The sequence below is a fragment of the Ammospiza caudacuta genome, chromosome 3 (assembly GCF_027887145.1).
Source record: "Ammospiza caudacuta isolate bAmmCau1 chromosome 3, bAmmCau1.pri, whole genome shotgun sequence".
NCBI lineage: Eukaryota > Metazoa > Chordata > Aves > Passeriformes > Passerellidae > Ammospiza > Ammospiza caudacuta.
Genome location: NC_080595.1, coordinates 45,288,756 through 45,310,232, shown reverse-complemented (window position 1 = coordinate 45,310,232; position 21,477 = coordinate 45,288,756). Strand labels below are relative to the sequence as shown.

General features: G+C 39.5%; 2 protein-coding genes across 2 annotated transcripts in view; one reads left to right on the top strand and one right to left on the bottom strand.

The window, feature by feature from the left end:
- The window catches only part of TTC13 (tetratricopeptide repeat domain 13), a 39,729-nt gene extending 34,165 nt beyond the window's left edge, over positions 1-5,564 (bottom strand). The window contains exons 1-2 of the mRNA XM_058801780.1: positions 5,357-5,564; positions 1,673-1,767 (exon numbers count right to left, since the gene is read on the bottom strand). Of these exons, the coding sequence (XP_058657763.1) occupies positions 1,673-1,767; positions 5,357-5,564 (303 nt within the window). The remainder of the gene's footprint in view (positions 1-1,672; positions 1,768-5,356) is intronic.
- Positions 5,565-5,754: 190 nt separating this feature from the next.
- On the top strand, positions 5,755-20,558 carry ARV1 (ARV1 homolog, fatty acid homeostasis modulator). Its single transcript, XM_058802005.1, has 5 exons — positions 5,755-5,901; positions 14,989-15,108; positions 16,737-16,890; positions 18,075-18,299; positions 18,781-20,558. The coding sequence occupies exons 1-5, from the start codon at positions 5,803-5,805 to the stop codon at positions 18,885-18,887; spliced, it is 705 nt and encodes a 234-aa protein (XP_058657988.1). The 5' UTR covers positions 5,755-5,802; the 3' UTR covers positions 18,888-20,558.
- The last annotated feature ends 919 nt before the right edge of the window (positions 20,559-21,477 follow it).

Below are 21,477 nucleotides of genomic sequence, written 5' to 3'. Positions count from 1 at the left end.
TTGTTACTCTGCCTATATCTGCACCTCTACACTAACAGAGTATGGCAGTTATTTCCCCTATAGAGAAAAACCATTAATAAAACAGCACAAAAAATGAGCAGGGTTCAACAGATGTAACAATAAAAAAAAACGAAATCTCCATTGCAATGCATATGCATTTACCAATGCAACACTTTCATATCACCAATGGCCGTCGTGCAATATTCAGAAAATGACCCTTAACACTTAACTCTACAAAACATTATTCTTCTATAATTGTCTTTAATATTAGGAAAAACAGCACAACATTTTTATGAAGGACAATCTCTTCCTTGATGGATTTACATAAACAGATCTACACATCTTTGTCTGCAAAGATCTAGCCAGATCCCACACTGGTGTTGGAAAATAAGCCCCAAGCAGAAGGATCTCACAATACATTAGAATTATTTCCTAGGGATTACTGAGCTGCATGTGACAGCAAGAGAAGTACCACTACTTCATCTGTTTTGACATTACAGAGTAACAGAACCGTTGTGGTGGCAGAGAAAGTGGTTTCACACTTCCTCAACAAACTCTGATTTCAGGTACAGGTTAAACATCCTGCAACTCTACACACAAAAAAAAATGTCAGTCACTCTGTCCTCAAGAAACAGGAGAATTTTCATCATAGCAGCAGGGATTGATAGGCAACAGCACCATATCCCAACAGGTTTAATTCTTGCTCTCTTTAAAACAAATCTTTTGGGTTTTTTTAACAGGGAAATTTCTTTCTAACAAACATACATTTCACTGTTAGAAAAAATTGTTGGTACTGTTGGACTAGACAGGAAAGATCTTCTGACCAATATATGATGAAGTCTAAGGAGAATATTCAAGTCAAACAATTGGCTTAGTGGATTTGCAGAATAGTAGTTTTAATTCCAAGTACCACCTCTGGAGAAGTTGTTTCCAGTTAAAATATTGTTTACACATTCCCTCAGCCAATAATTTCTAAAAATTTGCCAAAGCTACTTTGCTTATTCACATGGAAATAATTTGAAAATTTTCAACACCTGTATTCTACTGGACTGAAGATGGAACATCAAACCTTTGTTCTCAAAAGGCTAAGAGTAGCGTTGCAAGAAAACCCAAATTCCAAACTAGTCCTCTTGAGGTCTCTCTACCAAAAAATACTCTTCTTTTGTCAGAATATTCTTCACATGCCAGGTCAGTATCACATTTAGTGAAATACAGTCTGAAGTCTCTAACTCTCATCTTTGCACAGTGTTACTTCTGTAGAAACTAGAAGTTATTACGCTTACTTCTACATGCATTTTTCAGTAAACCTCAGGAAGCTAATCTGGGAAAAAGCTAATGCACCTCTCCCCTTTTCAGGCATAGCCCTGCACCCCCAAAACCAAAAAATAAATTGGTTAAATAATTGAGTTGAAGGTTAGCTCTCAGTGACAACATCTGCTTCAATTAGTTGACAACCCTAAAGACTCATGACAGATACCTACAAATTAATACTTCTATGAGCAACTTGAGTTTATTCATACTGAAGCCTTTTGGGCAGCAATGCCTACTGATTAACAGATCTATTTGCATTTATTTCCCTGAACTTCATTCTAACTGGTTATGCAGCTGAAGTAGTCTGCAACTTCAACAATCTAGTAAAATTATTGTGTACATTATATTCTTGATAACATACCAGAATTTTTTCTGTATTCAAGGAAAGTATAGATTCACAGGACGATGATCCTCCTATGTCACAATCCGATTCATGGAAGTGCAAAAATGATGAATCTGGGAGAAGAGAGAGAAAATACTTTTAGGAACTCATAGAGTATATGTTCTATTATCTCATCTCACATTTCCTCATGTTTGGCTGAACAGCTTCCCCACAGGGCATCCCACAGGGCAGAACTTTCATGAAGTGCTCTCTACCCATAGCACCCACAGAGCCAGGGAAGCAATAGCTGACATGAAAGCTTCATCTAATTAGTTTTATCCCTACTTATGTTTATGCTTCTGGTTATGAATAGATTAATAAAAAGAAGTGCTAAAAAAATGGGGCAGAGGTGAAAAAGGAGGAAGCTAGAAGCAAATAACAAGGGCTTGGAGTAGGCATGTCTTCTTTCAGCATTATGATTTCATTCTCTCATCCAAAAAGTAGCAGATAAAATTCATTCCAATCCCAGAGAAGGAAATAAATGGAATGGACCACAAAGACATAGGGGAAAGCTGCAGAAAACAGAGGTATAAAGACTGTAAAAAGCAGATAGAATAATGAACTCTAATTGACCAAACATATACAAAGGTAAGCTACTAAGAATGTCATTTCAAAAAGCATAAGGCTGATTCATTTCTCCTAAAAGTCAAACACAGCTTGTTGGCATAGCAGAGAAAAAGTTTAAGATATCAAACAAATAAAGAAGTAACAATAATAATCAACTACTCCCTCAGATTGATAGGCAACAGAAACCACTCCTTCCTCTATGTCATGCTTTTAATTGCTATTCCAATAGAACTGTTAACTTTCAAACCTTTGGAACCTAGAGCTTCTATCATCTTTAAATATTTCAAGAATAAACAAGAAAAAGAAAATATACTGCATTATCTCCTTGAAACCATGTCACAAATACCAAATTTTATCATCTCCCTTGATGTTTGTAAATCTAAACGATGCTAAGTTTGAAAGGCTGGGGGGCAGGGTGTGCTCTTATATTTTGACTTCTTAAGGACTGTAGTAATTAATTCCCTATCTCTCATAAGCACAGAGCTAAAAAAGCAAAAGAAACAGTCTTCTTGTAAAGAGAAATAAAGGAAGCATCTAAAATCATTCTCTGTAAACAGGAACTTGGATCTACATTGAGCCATAAATGATAACCAGTGGGAGAAGTTTTACAACAAAAGCAAGGGTAGTAAAAAGCAGAAGTTCAAAGTTTAAAGTCAATCCTGTGAGAACAGTGGCAAACCACTCACAGTTTCCAAAAAGAGTGCTGCCAGCATGACGTTTCATCACTGCCCTTTGTTCTTCACATTGGTCAAACACTCCTGTGCTACGCCAGCGCTATTAACACCTTACTTGTTCCTGTTGGTGCTTGTGATTCAATAACTTCAGAGTTTTGGCTGCAGACTCAACAAGAAACTTTTGCTTCAGACATCAAAACAAAGAGGTGCAGGCACGGCCTACCTCTGGAATAATTTTCTTCACAACAGCAAGGATTTACTGAAATAATTTAATTTTTTGTAAGGTGGTAGGGAATTAGACAGCCAAGCCACAAGCTTGATACAAGCTACAGCAGGGAAAGACTCCCTCAAATCCTGCAGTTCTTGGGGAAACAAACTGCTTTACTCTTATGGAGAAATGGATCTGCCTTTGTCTGCAAGTTAGACACAATCAAAACTGAACCACATTAACAACTTCATGAAAATGAAGTTTTCTTCATTTTCAGAAACACCAACCAGAGAAAGTACTTTGGACCTTGTAGTAGGCTACAGGGAAAACTATTTGAGACCAAAAAAAATCTCAGCTTCTGTGCAAGTTGTACTAAAACAAAGACTGAGAGCTCAAGGAATTTTTCAATTAGCAATTCATTTAGTCCTAGCACGTAAACAGCAAGGAGTGAATTGGTATAGAGCTATTTGAAAGTAAGTTAGTTGTTCTGTAAGTAAGGCCTATCTTACTCCCAGTGCATGCAAGGTACCTGAGACACCTGATGATTCAAGCAGAACTCTTTGTACCAATCCCAGCTACACCGGTTTCTTTAAAACAACATCCGCCGTTAAATCAGAATCTAATCTTCCAATTCCACCTCTGAAGGAGTGCCTTGAGTCAATTGTTCGCGTCAGGTCTAGTAACAGATGTAATCAAGTGCTTTGCCATTTATTAACTTGTAGGGCGTACAGATTTTTATCTCAACACTGGGTGAGTCTTCTTGTTTTATGCTTAAGCTTGAATAATTTGTAGCAACAGTTACCTGAGATAACTTTCAAGATCTGGTTTCACCTTTAGGTACTATGGCTCTCAGCCACTGCAGCCACACACACACAAAGGTGATAAAAACTAACCAAAGAACTTTATAGTGTGAAGACAAAAGCACATACAGAAGGGAGGGGAGAAAGCAAAAACCCAGGTGCAGGAAACTCATAAGAAGTTATTTCCACTAAGTCTGTTATTCGAGTGGATTATATTAGTTTTATATTAGTTGTTAGGGACCATGGAATTGCTGATATGAGCATAGGCTTTATGAAATAAAGGGCAGGGGAAAAAATCACAAAACCATGCTGACAGTTAGGATGTTACGACACATCACTGTTTATTCTCTTATACATAATTTAGTATCACATTCCAAGCAATTGATAGACCTTTTTCTTCATCTGCATTGTGTGCACATTGCGATTCAGACTGGCATGTTTGTATGGCTCATTCACACCATGCTCAAGATCAACAATCACAACACATTAAACCACATGATCCAGATACAAAAGATACTCAAGCAGATAAAAACAGTTTTAACTATGCCTGCATTACAAGACATCAATTAACTTGAAAAATAGCAGAAGATCTGCTACTCAAACTTGGTACTCATAAGAGAAGCATCCAAGTCACCAGTAAAATAGATGTAATGTAGCTGAAATGAAAACGAGCCACACCTCACTCACTGAAACAAAGAACTGATATGGTTGGAAGAGACCTATGGAGATCATCCAGTCCAACCCTCCTGCAGGGTCACCTTGAGCAGGTGACACAAGAACACATTCAGGTAGGTTTTGAACGTCTCCAGATAGAGAAACTCTGCAAGCTCCTTGGGCAGCCTGTTCCAAGTCCTCCGACACCCTCATACAAAGCGGTTCTCCCCCAAGTTGAACTGGAACTTGTATTTAAGTTTATGGTCACTGCTCCTCCTCCTGTCTCTGGGCATCACTAAAAAGTCTGGATTCCCTCTCAGTCTTCTTTCCTTTAGACTAAACATGCCCAGCTCCCAGAGTCTCTCTTCGTGAGAGACGCTCCAGACCGCTGGACCCTCTCCGGCAGCTCCTTGTACTGAGAAACGCAGTAACACAAGCAGGGAGTACAGGCATATCCCCAAACTACTGAGCGCGGGAATGAAAAAGCAGCAGAGTCCAGCAGCCGGGCTCGGAGGTGAACGGGCAGCAGGGATCCTGCGTGTGGTACCTAAGGCTCGCCCGCCCAGGGGTGAGAGGTTTTCCCGGGCTCGCTGCCACAGCCCCTGCGGCTCCGCGCCACACACGGGCGCGGCGGGCACGGCGCTGCCGCTCACTCTCGGGCAGCCTCGCTGTGCGCCAGCCGAGGGCAGCGGCGGCACAGCCCGGGGCCCGCGGGCACCCCGCACCGCGGGCGGCCACCGCGGCGACGTCCCTGACTCACCGCACTCGGCCGAGTACTGCTCCGCCCACTCCCCCGCCGGGCCGTGGCGCTGCCGGTGCCGCTCCTGCTGGAACAGGGACAGCGCCGGGTAGCGCTCGGTGAGGGCGAGCGCGGCCGGGGCCAGCGGGGCCAGCAGGGCCAGCACGGCCAGCAGCACCCACGGACCCCGCGCCAGCCCGCCAGCAGGTGCCATCTTCACGGCGCGCATGTGCGCCGCCTCGCCCGGGAACACGGGGTGTCCCCGCCGCCCCTCCCACGGGGCCGCACTCGCACTGCCCCCTGGGACATGGAGTTCTCCACGGGCGCAGCCGGGCGTGCGGCAGCGGTAGGAAAACCACAGCTCCCGGGATGCAGCGCGGCTCGGTCTGGCTCGGCCGCGCTCCCGAACGCGGAAACGAGGAGGCGGTGTGGAAGCGCTGACAGGGCTGGGCGTGCTCCCGCGCGCCATGGCGGCGCTCGGCGCCTACCGCTGTATCGAGTGCAACGGGGAGGCGACGGAGCTGTACCGGGACTACCAGCGCGGGGTGCTCCGTATCTCCATCTGCGTGAGTCGGGGCGGCGAGCAGTGCGCGGGGGAGGCCAGGAATGCACGTGGGAAGCTCTGACGTCAGCAGGCGGCGGCGCGCGGCACGTGGTAGTGGGCCCCGTGGCACGCGGGCGGCTGAGCCCGTTGGAGCGCCCCCTGCTGCCGGGCCGGAGCCGCGCCCGCGCGTTGGAACCGCTTTCCCTGAGTCCTGGTGTCCTGTGGGGAAACGCTGAGAGAGTTGGGCCTGCTCAGCCTCGAGGAGAGACGGCTGAGAGCGGGACTCATCAATTGTATAAATAGCTAAAGGGAGGGTGTCTCATCCAGGAGTATAAATATCTAAAGGGAGGGTGTCATGAGGATGGAGCCAGACTCTTCTCGGTGGCCAAGCAATAGACAAGGGGCAATGGGCAGATACTGATGTACAGGAAGTTCCGCTTGGATATGAGGAAGAACTTCTTTACTGTGCAGGTGACTGAGCACTGGAACAGATTGTCCTGAGAGGTTGTGGAGTCTCCCTCACTGGAGATGTTCAAGAACCATCTGGACACAGCCCTGTGACACATGCTCTTGGATGGCCTTGCCTGAGCAGGGAGGTTGGACCAGATGACCCCGTGTGGTCCCTTCCAACCTGACCCATTCTGTGATTCTGCAGGTTTTCTGTCTGCTCTGCTTCCCAGTGTCATTGTCTCCTGTTCCTTGAGTGCACCTGTGTGCTGGAGCTGTCCTGACTGGCACTGCAATGTGTCTGCTGCTGTGTGTGCTTGCCCTGGCTCTTGCTGAAGGGCAGATCTGAGCGTGGCTCCATGGCTGAACACAGCTCCCGTGCCACTGGACCTGAATGCCAGGGTCTGAGTGATGATGATTTAAAGGGATTTGGAGTCCTGGTCAGTGGCAAGTTGAACATGAGCCAGCAGTGCCCTGGCAGCCAGGAGAGCCAACCCTGGCCTGGGGGCATCAGAGACAGCATCACCAGCCAGGCAAGAGAGGGGATTGTCTTGCTCTGCTCTGCACTGGGGCAGCCTCACCTCGAGTTGTTGGGGCAGTTTTGGGCAAAGCAGAGTGAGAAAAATGTAAAGCTGTTGTAGAGCATCTAAAGGAGGACACAAAGCTGATGAAGGATGTAGAGGGGAAGCTGTGTGAGGAGCAGCTGAGGTCACTTGGCATATCCAGCCTAGAGAAGGGGAGGCTGAAGGGATACCTCATTGAAATCTACAACTTCCTCTGGTTTATTAATCCAATGCTGATAAACAGATTTAAGGCAGCCTGGGAGCCAGTAGATGGCACTCATTCCCCTTGGCATTTAACCATTTGAGGACCAAAGATCCTGGTCTGTTGCAGCTGTGGCATGCCATGTAGAATCAAAAGACTTAAGTCCCAGTTGCTATATTCATCACAAATGTTAAACTCATATATAAAGAGTAATGAATTGAGTAAAAGAAAGAGCAAAGAATCACATATTCCTAGCAATCTGGAATTGTGTCCACCTTTCTCCATGCAGCCCCAGATCTGTACCATTTTTCACTGACTTGTACCAGTCTGTTTGCTCTGGCTCTGTTGTGAGTCCTCATGGTTCAGGTTCAGTTCTAGCTGCTCTTACGTGGCACATGTCATATTACCACAAAGCTTTCCCTCAATTTCTGGCCACCCAGGCAGTGCTGAGAGCAGGAGACATGTTAGCTCATGGCACATTAAGTGGAGATGAGAATGTTGAAAGGTTGCCAAGATCAAAAGATTCTTTCAGTTGAACTGATGTGACTTTGGGCAGGAAAGCCCTACTGTTGTCTCCAGCTACCAAGGCCCCATGGTTTCCAATAGAGCAGTGCTTGGTTTACTTCTTCTTTTTAATCTGCAAGGATGGTTTTGTCACTGTACCAACTCTCTGCAGGCATTCTATTCCATGCAGGCAAGGCTGTGCTCTGGCCAGAGACCTGGAAAGTTGTTCATCATCATGCTGCTGACAATGAAAAATAGTCAAGTACTGAGTGTCCTTTGATACCCTTCACAGACTTTCATGAGTAGGGATATGAGTGTGTCTGTGTTATGAATCTTCTTGATGATCAAACCTGAAAATAATGATAGCTTAGAAGTCTTCAATTAAAAATATATGAAGACCCCACTTAACAGTATGAAACATCATTTATATCAGTTATATATAAAACTTAGAGTGTAGGCCTCTAAAAACTTAAGGAAAGCTGAAGGTATTTAAGAAAAATTGAAGGTCTGAGGTGAGATTAGAAGGTGTGATCACTCAGCCTGAGAACATTTTTCATCTGTCTTCATGGAGTGAGAGCATTGAGTACTGCTACTCCACTGTAGCATTAAGAGAGAAGAAGTAAAAAATTCATAAAAAGATTGTATGTTGATACTCAAAGTGAGGCTAATGGGCATAATCTAGATGATTTTTTTTTTTTTTGTTAAAAGCACTTGTATTTCATTCCTATTTTCAAGTAGTACCTGGAAATATTGACACCTTAAGAAAAAAAAAAAACAAACAACCCAACACTTGTTCTATATGGTAAATAAAATAGAAGGCCCCAGAAAATTGGGAACAAGCAGAACATTGTCAAGATCATCACTGTTTCATACTGACCTACCGACTTTCCTCAATACTGTTTTAAAGTCATCCTTGATACATTAAGAAATCTGCATCTAACAGGTATTTGCCATTCTCAGGACAACCCTGTCATTCAACACATTTTGGAACATTATCTAAATTCTCCCAACAGCAACTTCTATCTAGCCCTACATTTATTTTAGGATGTGTTTAACCTGATCTGGATGTGATTTTGAGGTGGAAGATTTAAATTTGAATGCCTAAGCAAAATACCATGATTTTCTATTCTGTTATTAATTTGTTGAAGAGAAGAATGAATTTTTTTCCAGAGGCAAATACTAAAAGCTTTCATTAAAGAACATGTGTTTCCAGCCCACAATATTAGAGTACAATTTTGGAAATTCAGCCTAATGTTGCTTTAGTTTAGTTACTGCTCTTAATATAATTAAAAGTTTCTTTGAACTCCATATTGTAATTTTAATGTGGGCAAGCATTAAAGACCTCACAAGTGTTATTATCCACTCTGGGAATAAATTTGTAATAGATGCTGAAGGAACTAAAGAAACTTTCTTCTATACAACATAGAAGTCCACACAGTACACTTGGGTTGGAAGGGTCGTGTCTTTTCTTAATAACTCTGCAAGGTGGCTAACTGCCACAAATTCCTCAAGTTCTGTAACTTCTTTTTAAGTCTGTTTTGTTTAATTAAGGCCATTTTCAGCTGAAGCCTAGCCCAGACCTCTGGCATTGCACATTTAGTGGATGAACCATTTTCTCATCCTGGATGTACTTAGCTGTGGAAGTAGACACCTCTTCAATATGGCTTTTGTTCAGTGTGATAACTGAGGGGTAGCAGGGGAGGCTGTGGAATCTGTGGGCATGTTAGGATGGGCATGTTGGCACTCACTTTGCATCTCCTGGGTCTGGGTTTAGTCCTAATCTGTGAATTACAGATTTGGTCCCTATTCCCAGCAAGAAGTTATGGTAAAGGTAGGCCTAGGTGGCTCTCCTTCTAGAGAAGGCTTTTTGCTAATTATTTTGAGACTCTTAAAATTTAATTAATTGGTAAATAATACAGCAAATCTTCACTGAATATATTACAAAGCAACCATTAAGAACAATAAGGAAAAAATACTGTTCAAATAACACTGCTACTACAGTAATAATTCTGGGGCATGGGGTGGGAACACGATTACCTAACCTGAAATAAACTGTGAAGTGCAATGAATACAGAAAGAAATTAGCAAACTTCAGTTATTCAGAAATGGAAGGAAAAGCATGCAAACATTTCTAAAATTTGGTTTTCAATTTCATATATGTTGTTATGTTTAAAAATAAAATGTTAAAAATGTTTCAGACCATAACAAAGGAAAATAAATTACTTATTGCAATATATAGAGCACAGTCAGGATCCCCCTTGTGTTTTGTAATAAGAAAGCCAAATTGCCTGAGCAGTGCACACTTCATTTAGCTTTTCTGCAATTAAAAAATAATTGAAAAGCTCTTTTTTTTTTGCAGCAAGGCAGAGAGACCTTGCTTTGAATGCAAAGCATTTATGTGGTATGGTAAAGAATCTGTCAAGAGTACAAAGATCATCCTGGAAAATAACATATGCTAATTGTACATAACTGTTTGCAGACCAACTCACTACTGGAAAAAAAATAAATTAATTTGTTTTCTGAAACTGGGCTGTTTTATTTTTCAGTCTACTGTGACACTTGGCTGCGTCCCTAATAAAGAATCCATTCCTGAAAGCAGCACAGCTAATGTGTTTTATTATTTAAGGGTGCAATTGGGATTAAGGGCACTCTCACAAGAGTCTTTAATTTGCCTATGAACCTATGCAAATGGACCTCTGTTCATGTAGAAGCTATGTAAATGTTGTTACAATTTGCTGTATGCGTAGTCCAGCAAAAATTGTAGCTTAATTTTGCCAAACTCCAAACCCTGGAGAAAGGAATGCTATAATAAGACTGTTTCATTGATATTTCTAATGCCCAGAGATTTGCAAATGTATTCCTGGTGTGGTTTTCATGGTGATTTTAGATCAGGATGAAGCTTTGTTCTTCACTGTATATTTTTACTTTTTGTCATGTCCTATGGCTTCCTCTTCAAGAATTCTTTTACTTTCCACAAACCCCATCCCAAAATATTTTTATTTAAAAATAAGTAATGTTTTAAAACTAGAGAGATGAATCCAAAAAAGTCATGCTCATATACTTTAGAAGCTTTATCCTTCAGAGACAGAAGGTGTTTTCTCAAATATTTGTTTACTGTACTGTATTGGGCACACATTTTTTCCAAGCTGAGTATTTTTGATGAACAAAGCAAGGGTTATGTCTTTTGAGTAGTGATTTATAAAAGCCTGATAGACATGAAGTTTGAATTAACTTATCAGTATTTTTTTTTTTTGGTCATATTTAATACAACTGAGACTTTAAATTGTATGTTACTTTCCTTAAATGTTTTGGATTGCTTTGATCAAAAAGAATCTCATATATTACACTATGAAGAAGATGATTGTACTGGCTTTTGAAGTTTTGTTTTTTCTTTAATTTGCCTTTGATAATTGGTTTTAATTTTTTTAAGATGACTAAGCAAACTTCTAAGTTATGAAAATGGAAGATTTTTTTTCAAACAACAAACAAGCATAGTCAGATTATTCTAAATATTTGATTAATCAAACAGTTCTTAAAGTAATAGCCATTTAAATTTGCTAGAATATTGATATACTTTTAACATCCTTTTTTAGGAGAGCACAGTATCTGTTGGACTTTTGTATGTCACTATCAAACACTCATAATGTTTCTTAAATTTACCAAATCAGAAGAAGATGTGTAAATAGAATTTATGGTGTGAAGCTTGACTTTTCTTCTGACATGTAATCTGAAAGTACCTTTTAATCAAAGTAGTGTCTATTTTTTCAAGAAAAAATACCAGTTACTTGTTTCTGATGCCAATTACATATTTAAGGCAGAAGTTGGGAAATGGCTAAAAGCATGGAGAAATCCAGTTACCTCTTTTTACTGCTTTTGTGATAACTGAGGCACATCTTTGAGAAAGTCCAAAGAGGATTAGAAAGCTCAGTATGTTAAAGATGTGCCCTCTTCACTCATGCTGCCCAGGCCACTGACTACAGCTGTGCAGAACAAGACATGAGCGCCAGGATTGGAGTTAAACTGCCTGACTAAAATCTTAAAGTAAGTCTGCAAGTAGTTCTCCATAGCTGAGCTGCTCATACCAATCTTCTCTCAAAGTGTGATTATCAGTGTCCCCAAAGTTACATCCCTTTAACTAGCTGAAACCATCTAGTGAAACATATGTGTATTAAACTGCATCAGTCCTTGCTTGCACTGATTTTGCTGAAGTCAGGCTTCACTCACAGGTTTCCTTCCTAGGCATTTGAAATTGGTGTCAGATGTTTTAGTTGTGCAGCTGGAAAAAATAATGAAATAGCCAGGTACGGAAAAAATTCTTCCTAGAGGGCATTTTAGTTCTGTAGTGTACTAATGATACATCAGCCATCATCCAGTTAGTCTGTAGCAGTGCACACACAAGTCTTTGCAGCAAAGGTGGTTTGTAGGTCTCACAAATCCCTGGGTGAACTCACGCTGGCTAGGTCACTGGCTGGGTAAGCACAGAGGACTTTTCCTTCTGGCAGCAGAGACTCAGAAATAAAGTATCTTAGGAATGTAATGTATATTAAGAATAGGGCTCTCATCTAGTTCTAGAAGACAGAAATACTAAATTGAACATAATTTTCACAGCTGCAGAGAAGGTTTGGTATTTGGCTGCCAGAAGCTGTGGGGCAGAAGACGCCACTATTTGTGTATTCATTTGTAGCAGTCTCCATATATATCTACAGTAAATTTCTGAATTGTTGGTTTTGCCTGGATGGTTGGTCTGATAAATTTTCATTGTCTAAAATTCATGTCAGCTGTCAGTGAAAATTTTTCAATACCTCTTAACTGCAAATTTTTTTATTAGTGCTTGATTGGGATGCTCCAGTTGAAAATACCATTCTTTACTCAGAAAGATTTTGGGTCCTGGTCAGAAAATGTTCTGTTGTAGGAGAATTTGAGAGCATCATAAAACTGGGTGTGCGTAGGATACCCTTCATCTAACCTTTATGACACCCATTGTGTTGAATAATCTTACTTTGAATGGACTTGTCCAGTGCTTGTGTGAATAAACCTATTTAAAAAATTGCACTTGTCCAATGCTACATCAACCCAGAGATTTGACATATGCAAATTATCATCTGTAAGAATATCTGTTTATGATTTCCCAGTAGAAAGAAATGAAGCAAGACACCGCTTCTAATTAAAGTAGCAATTTCTTTTTCACTTTATTAAATCCTTTATTTATATTAAATCCTTTATTTATATTAAATCCTGTGGTCTTGTGTTATGTCCTTTTTCCATCTAATTCACTTTATCTGTAGATTTCTCAAACTCTTGGTTAGTTGAGGGAGTTCTTTAATTCATTACGTCCAACCTGTGTACTGTCATACACAGTGTTGTCTTATTGAAATTAGTTTTTTCCTTAAGCTGGACAAAGAAACATTGATTATAGGTTGCAGCATTCTCTAGACACTCTGTTCAGTTTATGCTTTTGTTCAGATGCTTTCCTTGACATTGATGTTGGACTTCTGAGTCAATTGGCTGGTGAAATTCTGCATTCTAAGATGCTACAAAAATAATTCTGTTAAACAGCAAAGCAGTGTTAACTTTGGACACTGTCCTAGTTTTGGCTGGTTTAATTTTATGCCTAGCAGCCAATAGAGTGCTGTGTTTTGGATTCAGAATGAGAATAATGTTGATAACACACTGATGTTTTAGTTGTTGCTGTTAGTGCTCACCCCCAGCCAAGGACTTTTCAGTTTCCCGTGCTCTGCCAGCCAGCAGGTGCACGAGGAGCTGGGAGGGAGCACAGCCAGGACAGCTGACCCAGACTGGCTAAAGGGACACTCCATAGCCCAGAGAGTGTCCTGCCCAGTAAATGAACTGGGAGAGTTGGCCAGGAGGGGCTGATCACTGCTCAGGGATGGAATGGGCATTGGGCAGTGAGAAATCATGTTGTGCAGCTCTTGTTTCTCCTGGGCATTATCTCCCTCTTATTATCTTCCATTTCAATACTATTATTATTTTTATATTTTGCTTTATTTCAATTATGAAACTATTCTTTTAACCACCCATGGGTTTTACCTTCTTCTGAGCCTCCTCCTCATCCTATTGCAGGGTAAGTGAGCAGCAGTGTAATACTCAGTTGGTCTTTGTATGACAGAAAAATAAAAGTTGAAAAACCTCTATGTTCTGTCCTGGGAGTTTGTCTGTAGATGTGTGTTGTCTGATGCTCCTTTTTTAATGTTCCAGCAATTCAGAAAGTGGTATGCCAACATTTTTCTTCGGGCAGTGCACCACCATGCACTCTTTAAAATGGAAATAAAGATAATTTCTGTGACTGTTGTGTTCTCAGCATGACAGCTAATGTGAAGGCCTGGGGGACCAAGATTAGCTAAGGACAGCTTGGAGGAAACAAGCAGTCAGACCAGAGGATGAGCAGCAGGAGAAAGCACTTGTCTGAGCTGAAGTGGTGGCTGCTGCTGCTCTGCTGCTCCTCAGCTCTCTGCTAGAAGTTACTTCCCCCTTAGGTCTGCTAGATGAGCCATTTGTGAGATTATTTAACCCCCCTGCTCACAGTATAACAGCCTTTTATTAGCCCTAGCTCAAATCAAGGAGTGATCAGGCAGGCAGGTAAGTCAATGAAGCTGGAGGGGATTGATGGCAAGCAGCTCCCAGTGGTCTGGGTGAAAAAACCTCTCTAGCAGAACAGCAGATATGTTGGAGAAGTGATGGTTTAGTGTCCCACCGCTGCTTAGAGGCAGCTGACTCTTTGGCTGTGGATCTGTGTGAAAACTACATTATCAGTATTCTGAATGTATTGCTGTTTGCTTAATGATGGAAAACTGGTTGAAATATCCAGACAATTTAACAGTATGGAAGAACAATGCAACAGCAAAAAACATTTACTGTCTCCTTGAAAGGAAGAAAAAGGTAGGATAGGAGGATAAAGCATCTCTGAAAATAAACAAGTGATAGAAGAAATTAATTTTATTTCTAAAAATACCCAAAATAACACCAAATATGCAGATAAGCCATGATCAGTTAACCTTTAGCATGACACTGGTGCATTTCTTGAGTCTTAGGGAAGTAATTTAGTTTTTTGCATCTGTGGAGCACAAAATGATAACTAAGTCTATTCCTGCATATTTCATTATTGATCTTAATCCAAAGCCTGCAAAAATCAATCAATAATAAATCATTCTACTTTATAAGGGAATTCTTCGTGTCAAGTGAAGTGTCAAGGGAGAAGAAGCAATTTTTCTGGATGGATTAAAACTGTATTGAAAATGAAGATGACATTAGGGAAAAACTACTTATAATTGAATTGCTAATTTGTGTTTATCCAGTTGTACTAAGATCAGAGGAAAATTTTATAAACTCTTCCTTTCCTTTTTTCCCCTAATTCTTCTTATTTTGTGATTTTCAGAAATCCTGCCAGAAACCTGTGGATAAATACATTGAGTATGATCCTGTTATCATCTTGATTAATGCTGTTTTATGCAAAGCACAAGCATACAGGCACATTCTTTTCAACACAAAGATAAATGTAAGTTGCTATGTCCCTGCCTTGTGGCTTTTTTCTTTTTGTTAAAAATATATTTAGGTTTGGTAAGTTTGTTGTATTAGTTATAAAACTTTAGACTATTCATCTCCTGCCCCTCCACAGATTTCAGCAAGCTGAACCAGTTACATGATGAATAGAACACATGGAATCTCAAACTCCCACTGTTACTAAGACAGCTTCTGTCTTTACAGCAGTGATGCTGCAGTACCAGCAAATACAAAGTCATCTTACATATTGAAGAGAAGGAACTGCAAAGAACTGTTCATGCAGTTTCCTACTTAACCTATCATGTTAATTGATGCTAAAAGGATGATGTGCTAAATTCCATTGTAAGAGAAAGACCTAATTGCAGATTAATTTTCAAATTGAATTTCTGTTGCAAACAATTCTTTTTCAAATGAGCAATAGTAGTATAAAATACCAAATTAACAATCCTGTGCCAGTTAAACATACTGTACTAATTTCTCACAAGTCTCTCACTGTGTAATTAACCATGTCCTCAAAGCCAGAGCAAAAGTTGGTGGCTTTCACTTGAATTGTGGTTGATGCAGAATTATGTAGTTGGGCTGGCCAGGTCTGGAGGTGCAGTGTTTTGGTATTACATATTTTTACTGTAAGGACTGATTTCCCAGGAGAGGGAAGCTAATCTAGAGCAAAATCTCTAAGCATAAGTATGTGCTGTGTTCATGTTGGTACCTCTTAGCCAGTGTAGATAAATACACTCGCTTCATCTTTCAAGCATAAATCTATCTAAACATTTGTAATTAATTCGGTGCTTCTGGACACTTGTAATGTTTCCTGTGAGGCTTCTGCAAGGACTGTTTGTGAAAAGTTCATCTATCAAAATTATTTGAGTTGAATTTTAAACTGGCAAAGCCTATGCATCTATGTATAACTATTTCCTCCAACAGAAAAAGTAGAATCCAGCACAGAAATTGTTATGGCTTGTTTAAATCTTGTTTTAAACCAGAAATCACCTCATATATGCGCTGGCTTACAGACTGTATAATGTGGAAACATGCTAACTGTTGGCCCTCACAACATAATTTTTGATGTCACTTCAGAAGATATTTTAAATAGCTTTGTTTGGTTATATTGCTGCCCTTTATTTTTGGTGCCTCACTCTTAGATGAGGTAAGAAATATTTTGGTATAACTACACTACCAGTTTCTTCTAATGGAGATTGTCCCAGGGAAAAAGAGAAACAAGGCTAATTAAACCAGTTTGCTGAATAGAGTAGTTGCCCTTAAACAGAAATTTTAGATAGTATAATTCTATGCTAGCAATGGTACAATTTTGGTTTTTCATTCCTAGCTGAATAGCCTTCCCAATCAGGCCTTAACCACAGTTATATACCTTCTTCTGTACAGAACTGTTGATGCAATTTTGTGCATGTTATAATTTGACTATCATGTTAGCAGATATTAAAAGGATGATGGGATAAATTAGTGGCTCAGCAGAAGTAATTTTGCTTATATGCTAAAGAGAAGTAATACACCTACCGAGTTTGTGTGGAGGTGTTTAAATGTTTTTTAAATGCTGATTTCTTACTAATGCTTTAATTTATGCTGATTTAATAGTACTCCTTTTATTATTCTTTCATTTACCAGATTCATGGGAAGCTCTGTGTGTTTTGTTTGCTCTGTGAAGCTTATATCAGGTGGTTGCAACTACAGGATTCAAGCCAAAATACAGATCCTGATGACTTAATCAGATATGCCAAAGAATGGGATTTTTATAGAATGTTTGGCATAGCTTCTTTAGGTAAGATTGGTGATTTGTATTATATACTCTTTAAGCATTGAAGAACTTCAAGCCCATACTGCAAAAATTGATAGAGAATGGATGTGATGTCCAACCCAGTATGGTTAAACAATTACACACATACTCTCTAATTTGCCTGCATTTAATGGAAATACCTGTTCTGATTACAGTTCAGACTGATATGATCAGCATTAGATATGAAGAGACTGAAAAGTGGCAATATTCAGAAATCTTTGCCTGATATCTCTTGACATAGTTTGAAGATCAGTGTAAAGCTCAGCCTTATTCCACGTTTCATGTTGACTTCAAGGTTTATTATTCATTCAGGTGATACAACCTTACTAAAGTAAAAAATTGGGAAAAGTTGTATCTGTTCGGGGTTGTTTTTTTAAACAAATACACTAAAATACAGAGCAGTGTATTCTAAGACTGTACTTGAAGGCAGGGAAGTGGTTTTGTTCTCTGCTGGTTAAAACATTTTTTCTCATACTTTTTCAGATGATAGTGTTTAAGTCAAACTTGCACACTAAAACTAGTATTTTTCTTACACATTCAGAGCTTAAATTAAGTCCTTTATTGTCTAATATTGTTTTAAGTAGGTTTTTATAATATGTCAGTAAAAATATTGAACTGATTTTTCAGTAGTGACTCATCTATTACAATTATTGTGGGAGTTTCTTTGACATCTGCATTAAATGCTAGCATATCACAGGAGCAGTGTCAAAAAAAGTCTGGTAGCTCAAAGGTATTTTCACCTTGGTGTTCTTTCTCATGCTGGATGAAAAGGGTTCATTGTGGGTGACCCTTTGCAAAGGAGGATTGATTTTGTTTTTTTGTTTTACAGCCTAACAGACAGTTGGAAAAAAAACCCTCTCATTGCTAAAAAGTGAAAGTGAAGAGGTTTTGTGCTTAACTTCTTGCCCTAAATGGAGTCAGAAGTCACAAATATGATAATCCTACAGATAGAATCCTGTGATAGAATTATTCTGAATGTCATTTAAGGAATATTTGGCTATTAAAATGAACACAGGAGATAGAACATTTGTATTTGCCTGTGGCTTTTAAAAAGTGACTTTAAAAAGTGACTGCATTTGGGACATGCCATTTTACTGAAATTCATTCAGATCTGGACTTGATTTTTGGCACTTTGTTCTCTCTTTCCAACGCCTCTTATTTCCTTTCAGAACAAACTTCATTTTTCATTGGTATTTTCATTACCTTGTGGTGGATGACACCTGAGATGCTGAAAACAAAGTCTGACTTCATCTTACTTCTCAAAGCACTGCTGTTGTCCACCTATGGAAAGCTCCTGCTAATTCCAGCTGTTATTTGGGAGCACGACTACACGCCTTTGTGCCTTGCATTTATAAAAGTGTTTGTCTTGATATCAAACTCTCAGGCAATTAGAGGTACATTTTTGCATTTATTACACTGCATTATGTGTATAGAATATGTGTGAGAGACTGCTGATGTTACAGAAGTCACTATTATTGTTATCATTTTAATCTATATCAGATACCTGACTGAAATAGCTCTGGTTTAAAACTGTGTTCCTTAAATTTTAATAGAAAGTGATTGAAGCAAAAAAAAATTAAAAAGGAAGAAAAAAAGTACCTCTTGTCTCACCATCATCTCTTTGTTTATATAGTATTATATCCACCAGATCCATCTATTACAATTTGAGGCAATTCATGGATCATTGAAACATAGATTTTTTTTGAGTTTCTGAAAAATTAAAATTTCATATTAATTTTATTCATGTCTTTGGAATGCAGACTTTTAACAAATTTGTGTTATTTCTAATACACACAAATTAATGTGAATTCTCATATGATTTCTGTGATCTTCTTAAATGGTACATGATAAATTTGTTCTGTTTTTTTTTTGCAGTTACATTGAACTTGAACCGAATACTCCCTTGGTTTGCCATCTTCTTTGGATTAATTTTGGAAAATGGTGTGGTCTGCTTGTTCCAGAAAATGGGATGGGATGTTTGAAGTGTCAGCCCAATGAAGAAATACCAACAACGTGATGACAATTTTCTCAGAATGATCTCTGCCAGCAGGCTCCAAAAGCACTGTTTTCATAGGGATAAAGAAGGTGATAGATAACAAAAAAGCATTAGAAGTTTGGCTATTTCCTGTGCTGAGCCATAAAACGTCAGCCTTAGGTTGTTTATTTTCCCAATAAAAATATGAATGTCTCACTATCCTAACAGTTTTATAAATCTGGCTGCATAGCTGTGGCTCTAAGAAGAAAGGTACACTAAAAAAACCCAGCCCTGCTACCAATCAGTGCATTTTGGCAGAGAGGAGCATGAATTGTTCCCTTAAGAGGAAGGGAGTCAGTGGAAAAATGTAAAAGCCAAAATTTATATTTCCGTAAAACCAGATTTTCAAAGAGAAAAGTGAACATTTGCAAAGAGTTTATTAGAGAAAAGGCAAGTATTCCAGAGTGAAACTACAGTGGGAAAGCCAAGCTGCATTCTCTGGAATGTTTATGTTAACAATCCAAAATAAGAAAATATCTAGTTCTAGAGTAATCTCTAGGAATGATAGTTTTAAACTGGCTAGACATTTTAGGTGATCTCATAAGTACTTGAAATTTTATGTGATCTCATAAATGCTGCTTTCTTCTGAAAGATGAAGAGAGAGTGAAAGGACTGACCCCCAACATGCAGGGCTGTTCAGGATACTGCTTCTTCTGAATTTAAGTCACATCCCCCACACCCAGTCTTCATCTGGCTGCACATTTTGTGGAAGCAAAAATTGAAACATGAGGCCATTCACCAATCGAGTAGTAGTTAAAAAATAATAAACAAAAATGTTCAGGCCTAAATTAATGAAAAACATTTCTAGAAGTTCTGCACTTTTTTCCTCAGCAGGCAAAAGGAGAGCTAAGTGGCCCACAAAGGAACGGACAGAATCAATTTCCACAAGACAGTAAAAAGAGCACAAACCCACTTTTGTGCAGGCCAGTTTCTATTCATCCCATCCAATATTTAACTCTCCTGCTTGAGTTCTGGAAGGCTGTACTGTCCATAGGGATTACTTCCATTCTTTGTTTTCCTCAGATGCTGTCTCATGTCTGTGTTTTCCAGAATGAATCAAAAAACATTTTGCAACATCTTCAAGTTAATTCCCAACAGGTTTAGAGTAAGTCTAGATTATGACCACAAAATACATCAAACATGTTTTTCTGATGGAACTGCCCATGCTATGCAAGTTATTTGATCAGAAAAGCAAATGGTTGCTGATTCTCTTTTATTAAATCAAAGGCTGACAGCAATTTTGTTGTTTGTGTTACACTTCGCAACTTCCTGAGCATGTCAGAGAAAGCAAGAAACCCCAATTGCAACATTTTTAAATATGGGAGACTCTTAATTTGATTGGTAATGGATTAATTTCCCCAAGTTGAGTCTGTTTTGTCCATGACAGTAACAGGTGACTAAACTCTCCCCATCCTTATCTCAGCCCATGAGCCCTTCCTTTTGTTTTGTCTCCAGTGCCTAGCGTGGGAGTGACAGAGCAGCTTTGGTGAGCATCTGACATCCAGACTGGCACTGGCAGTGGATTCAGTCTAGAGGCTGAGTGGAGCCCATTTCAGTGTAACTAATTTAGGTTGTTATATGTAAACATGATGCTGTCAGCAGCAAAATTGTAAATACAATGTAAATAAATTTTATTTGAGAACAGTCTTCTTAAATTAAACTTGATTTTGAATTTTTAAAAACTGATTTCAGGTATTTTTTGAGTTTTTTTCCAGAACACCTAGAATGGACACTAACACATTCTGAAAGAAGCAGTGTTTACCTATTGTGCCACATACACTGATAATGCATCAGTTATGCACTCTGTAACGCTGCCAGGAGCCACCACTGCCCTTACACAATTTTGAAGCAAGAGAGGACAATTAAAAGCTACAGAGGTGTGGAACAAAAGCAGGTGTGGTACAGGTTCTCAGTCTTCAGAGGCATCATTAGTAATGTAGGGCATTCAGCATTATTTGGTGTTAAAGTTACTCCTTTACTGAAATAACATGACAAATACACTAATATTTCATAAATCTAGGGGGAGCTTAAGGACACCCACTGGGGGAGGGGAGGGAGATGAGTGCATTTTTTATGCTTTGAAAGCATATAGTGCTTCAGAGACAACCAAGACTCTTTTAAGTTTCTGCCTGTTTAAAACTGTCACATCTCTCTTGCTTTTACTCTTTTTTGTCAACATTTTGTAATGAAACAGTTACCTATGCTGGAATATGGATGGCAAATAGCCCTTTCTATGTATCATAATCTGTTTCATTAAGTTACAGGAGAGGATTTATTTGAGTTAAAAATCCAGCAGCCTGGAAGTGAACCTATAGAAACTTTTGAGTTTTGCTTGGAATCAGAAGGGGTATTGTGGCCTATGGAGCAAATTCAAAACTGTGTTGTATGAAATGCACAGAAAAACCAGGGCTGTTACTGAGACTGGGGTTGAGCAATGACTCAGTGATTGCGCAGTGGGAGCTGGGAACTCCTGCAGGTCCACAGGCCATGTAGCAAGTATTTAGAAATTAGCATATGCAAAATTGGAGAATTGGAGT

Excerpts from the sequence above, each read along its gene's own strand:
- ARV1 (XM_058802005.1), top strand. The coding sequence starts at position 5,803 with ATGGCGGCGCTCGGCGCCTACCGCTGTATCGAGTGCAACGGGGAGGCG. Across the intron at positions 5,902-14,988 it reads TGCTCCGTATCTCCATCTGC|AAATCCTGCCAGAAACCTGT; the intron begins GTGAGTCGGGGC and ends TGTGATTTTCAG. Across the intron at positions 16,891-18,074 it reads GTTTGGCATAGCTTCTTTAG|AACAAACTTCATTTTTCATT; the intron begins GTAAGATTGGTG and ends ATTTCCTTTCAG.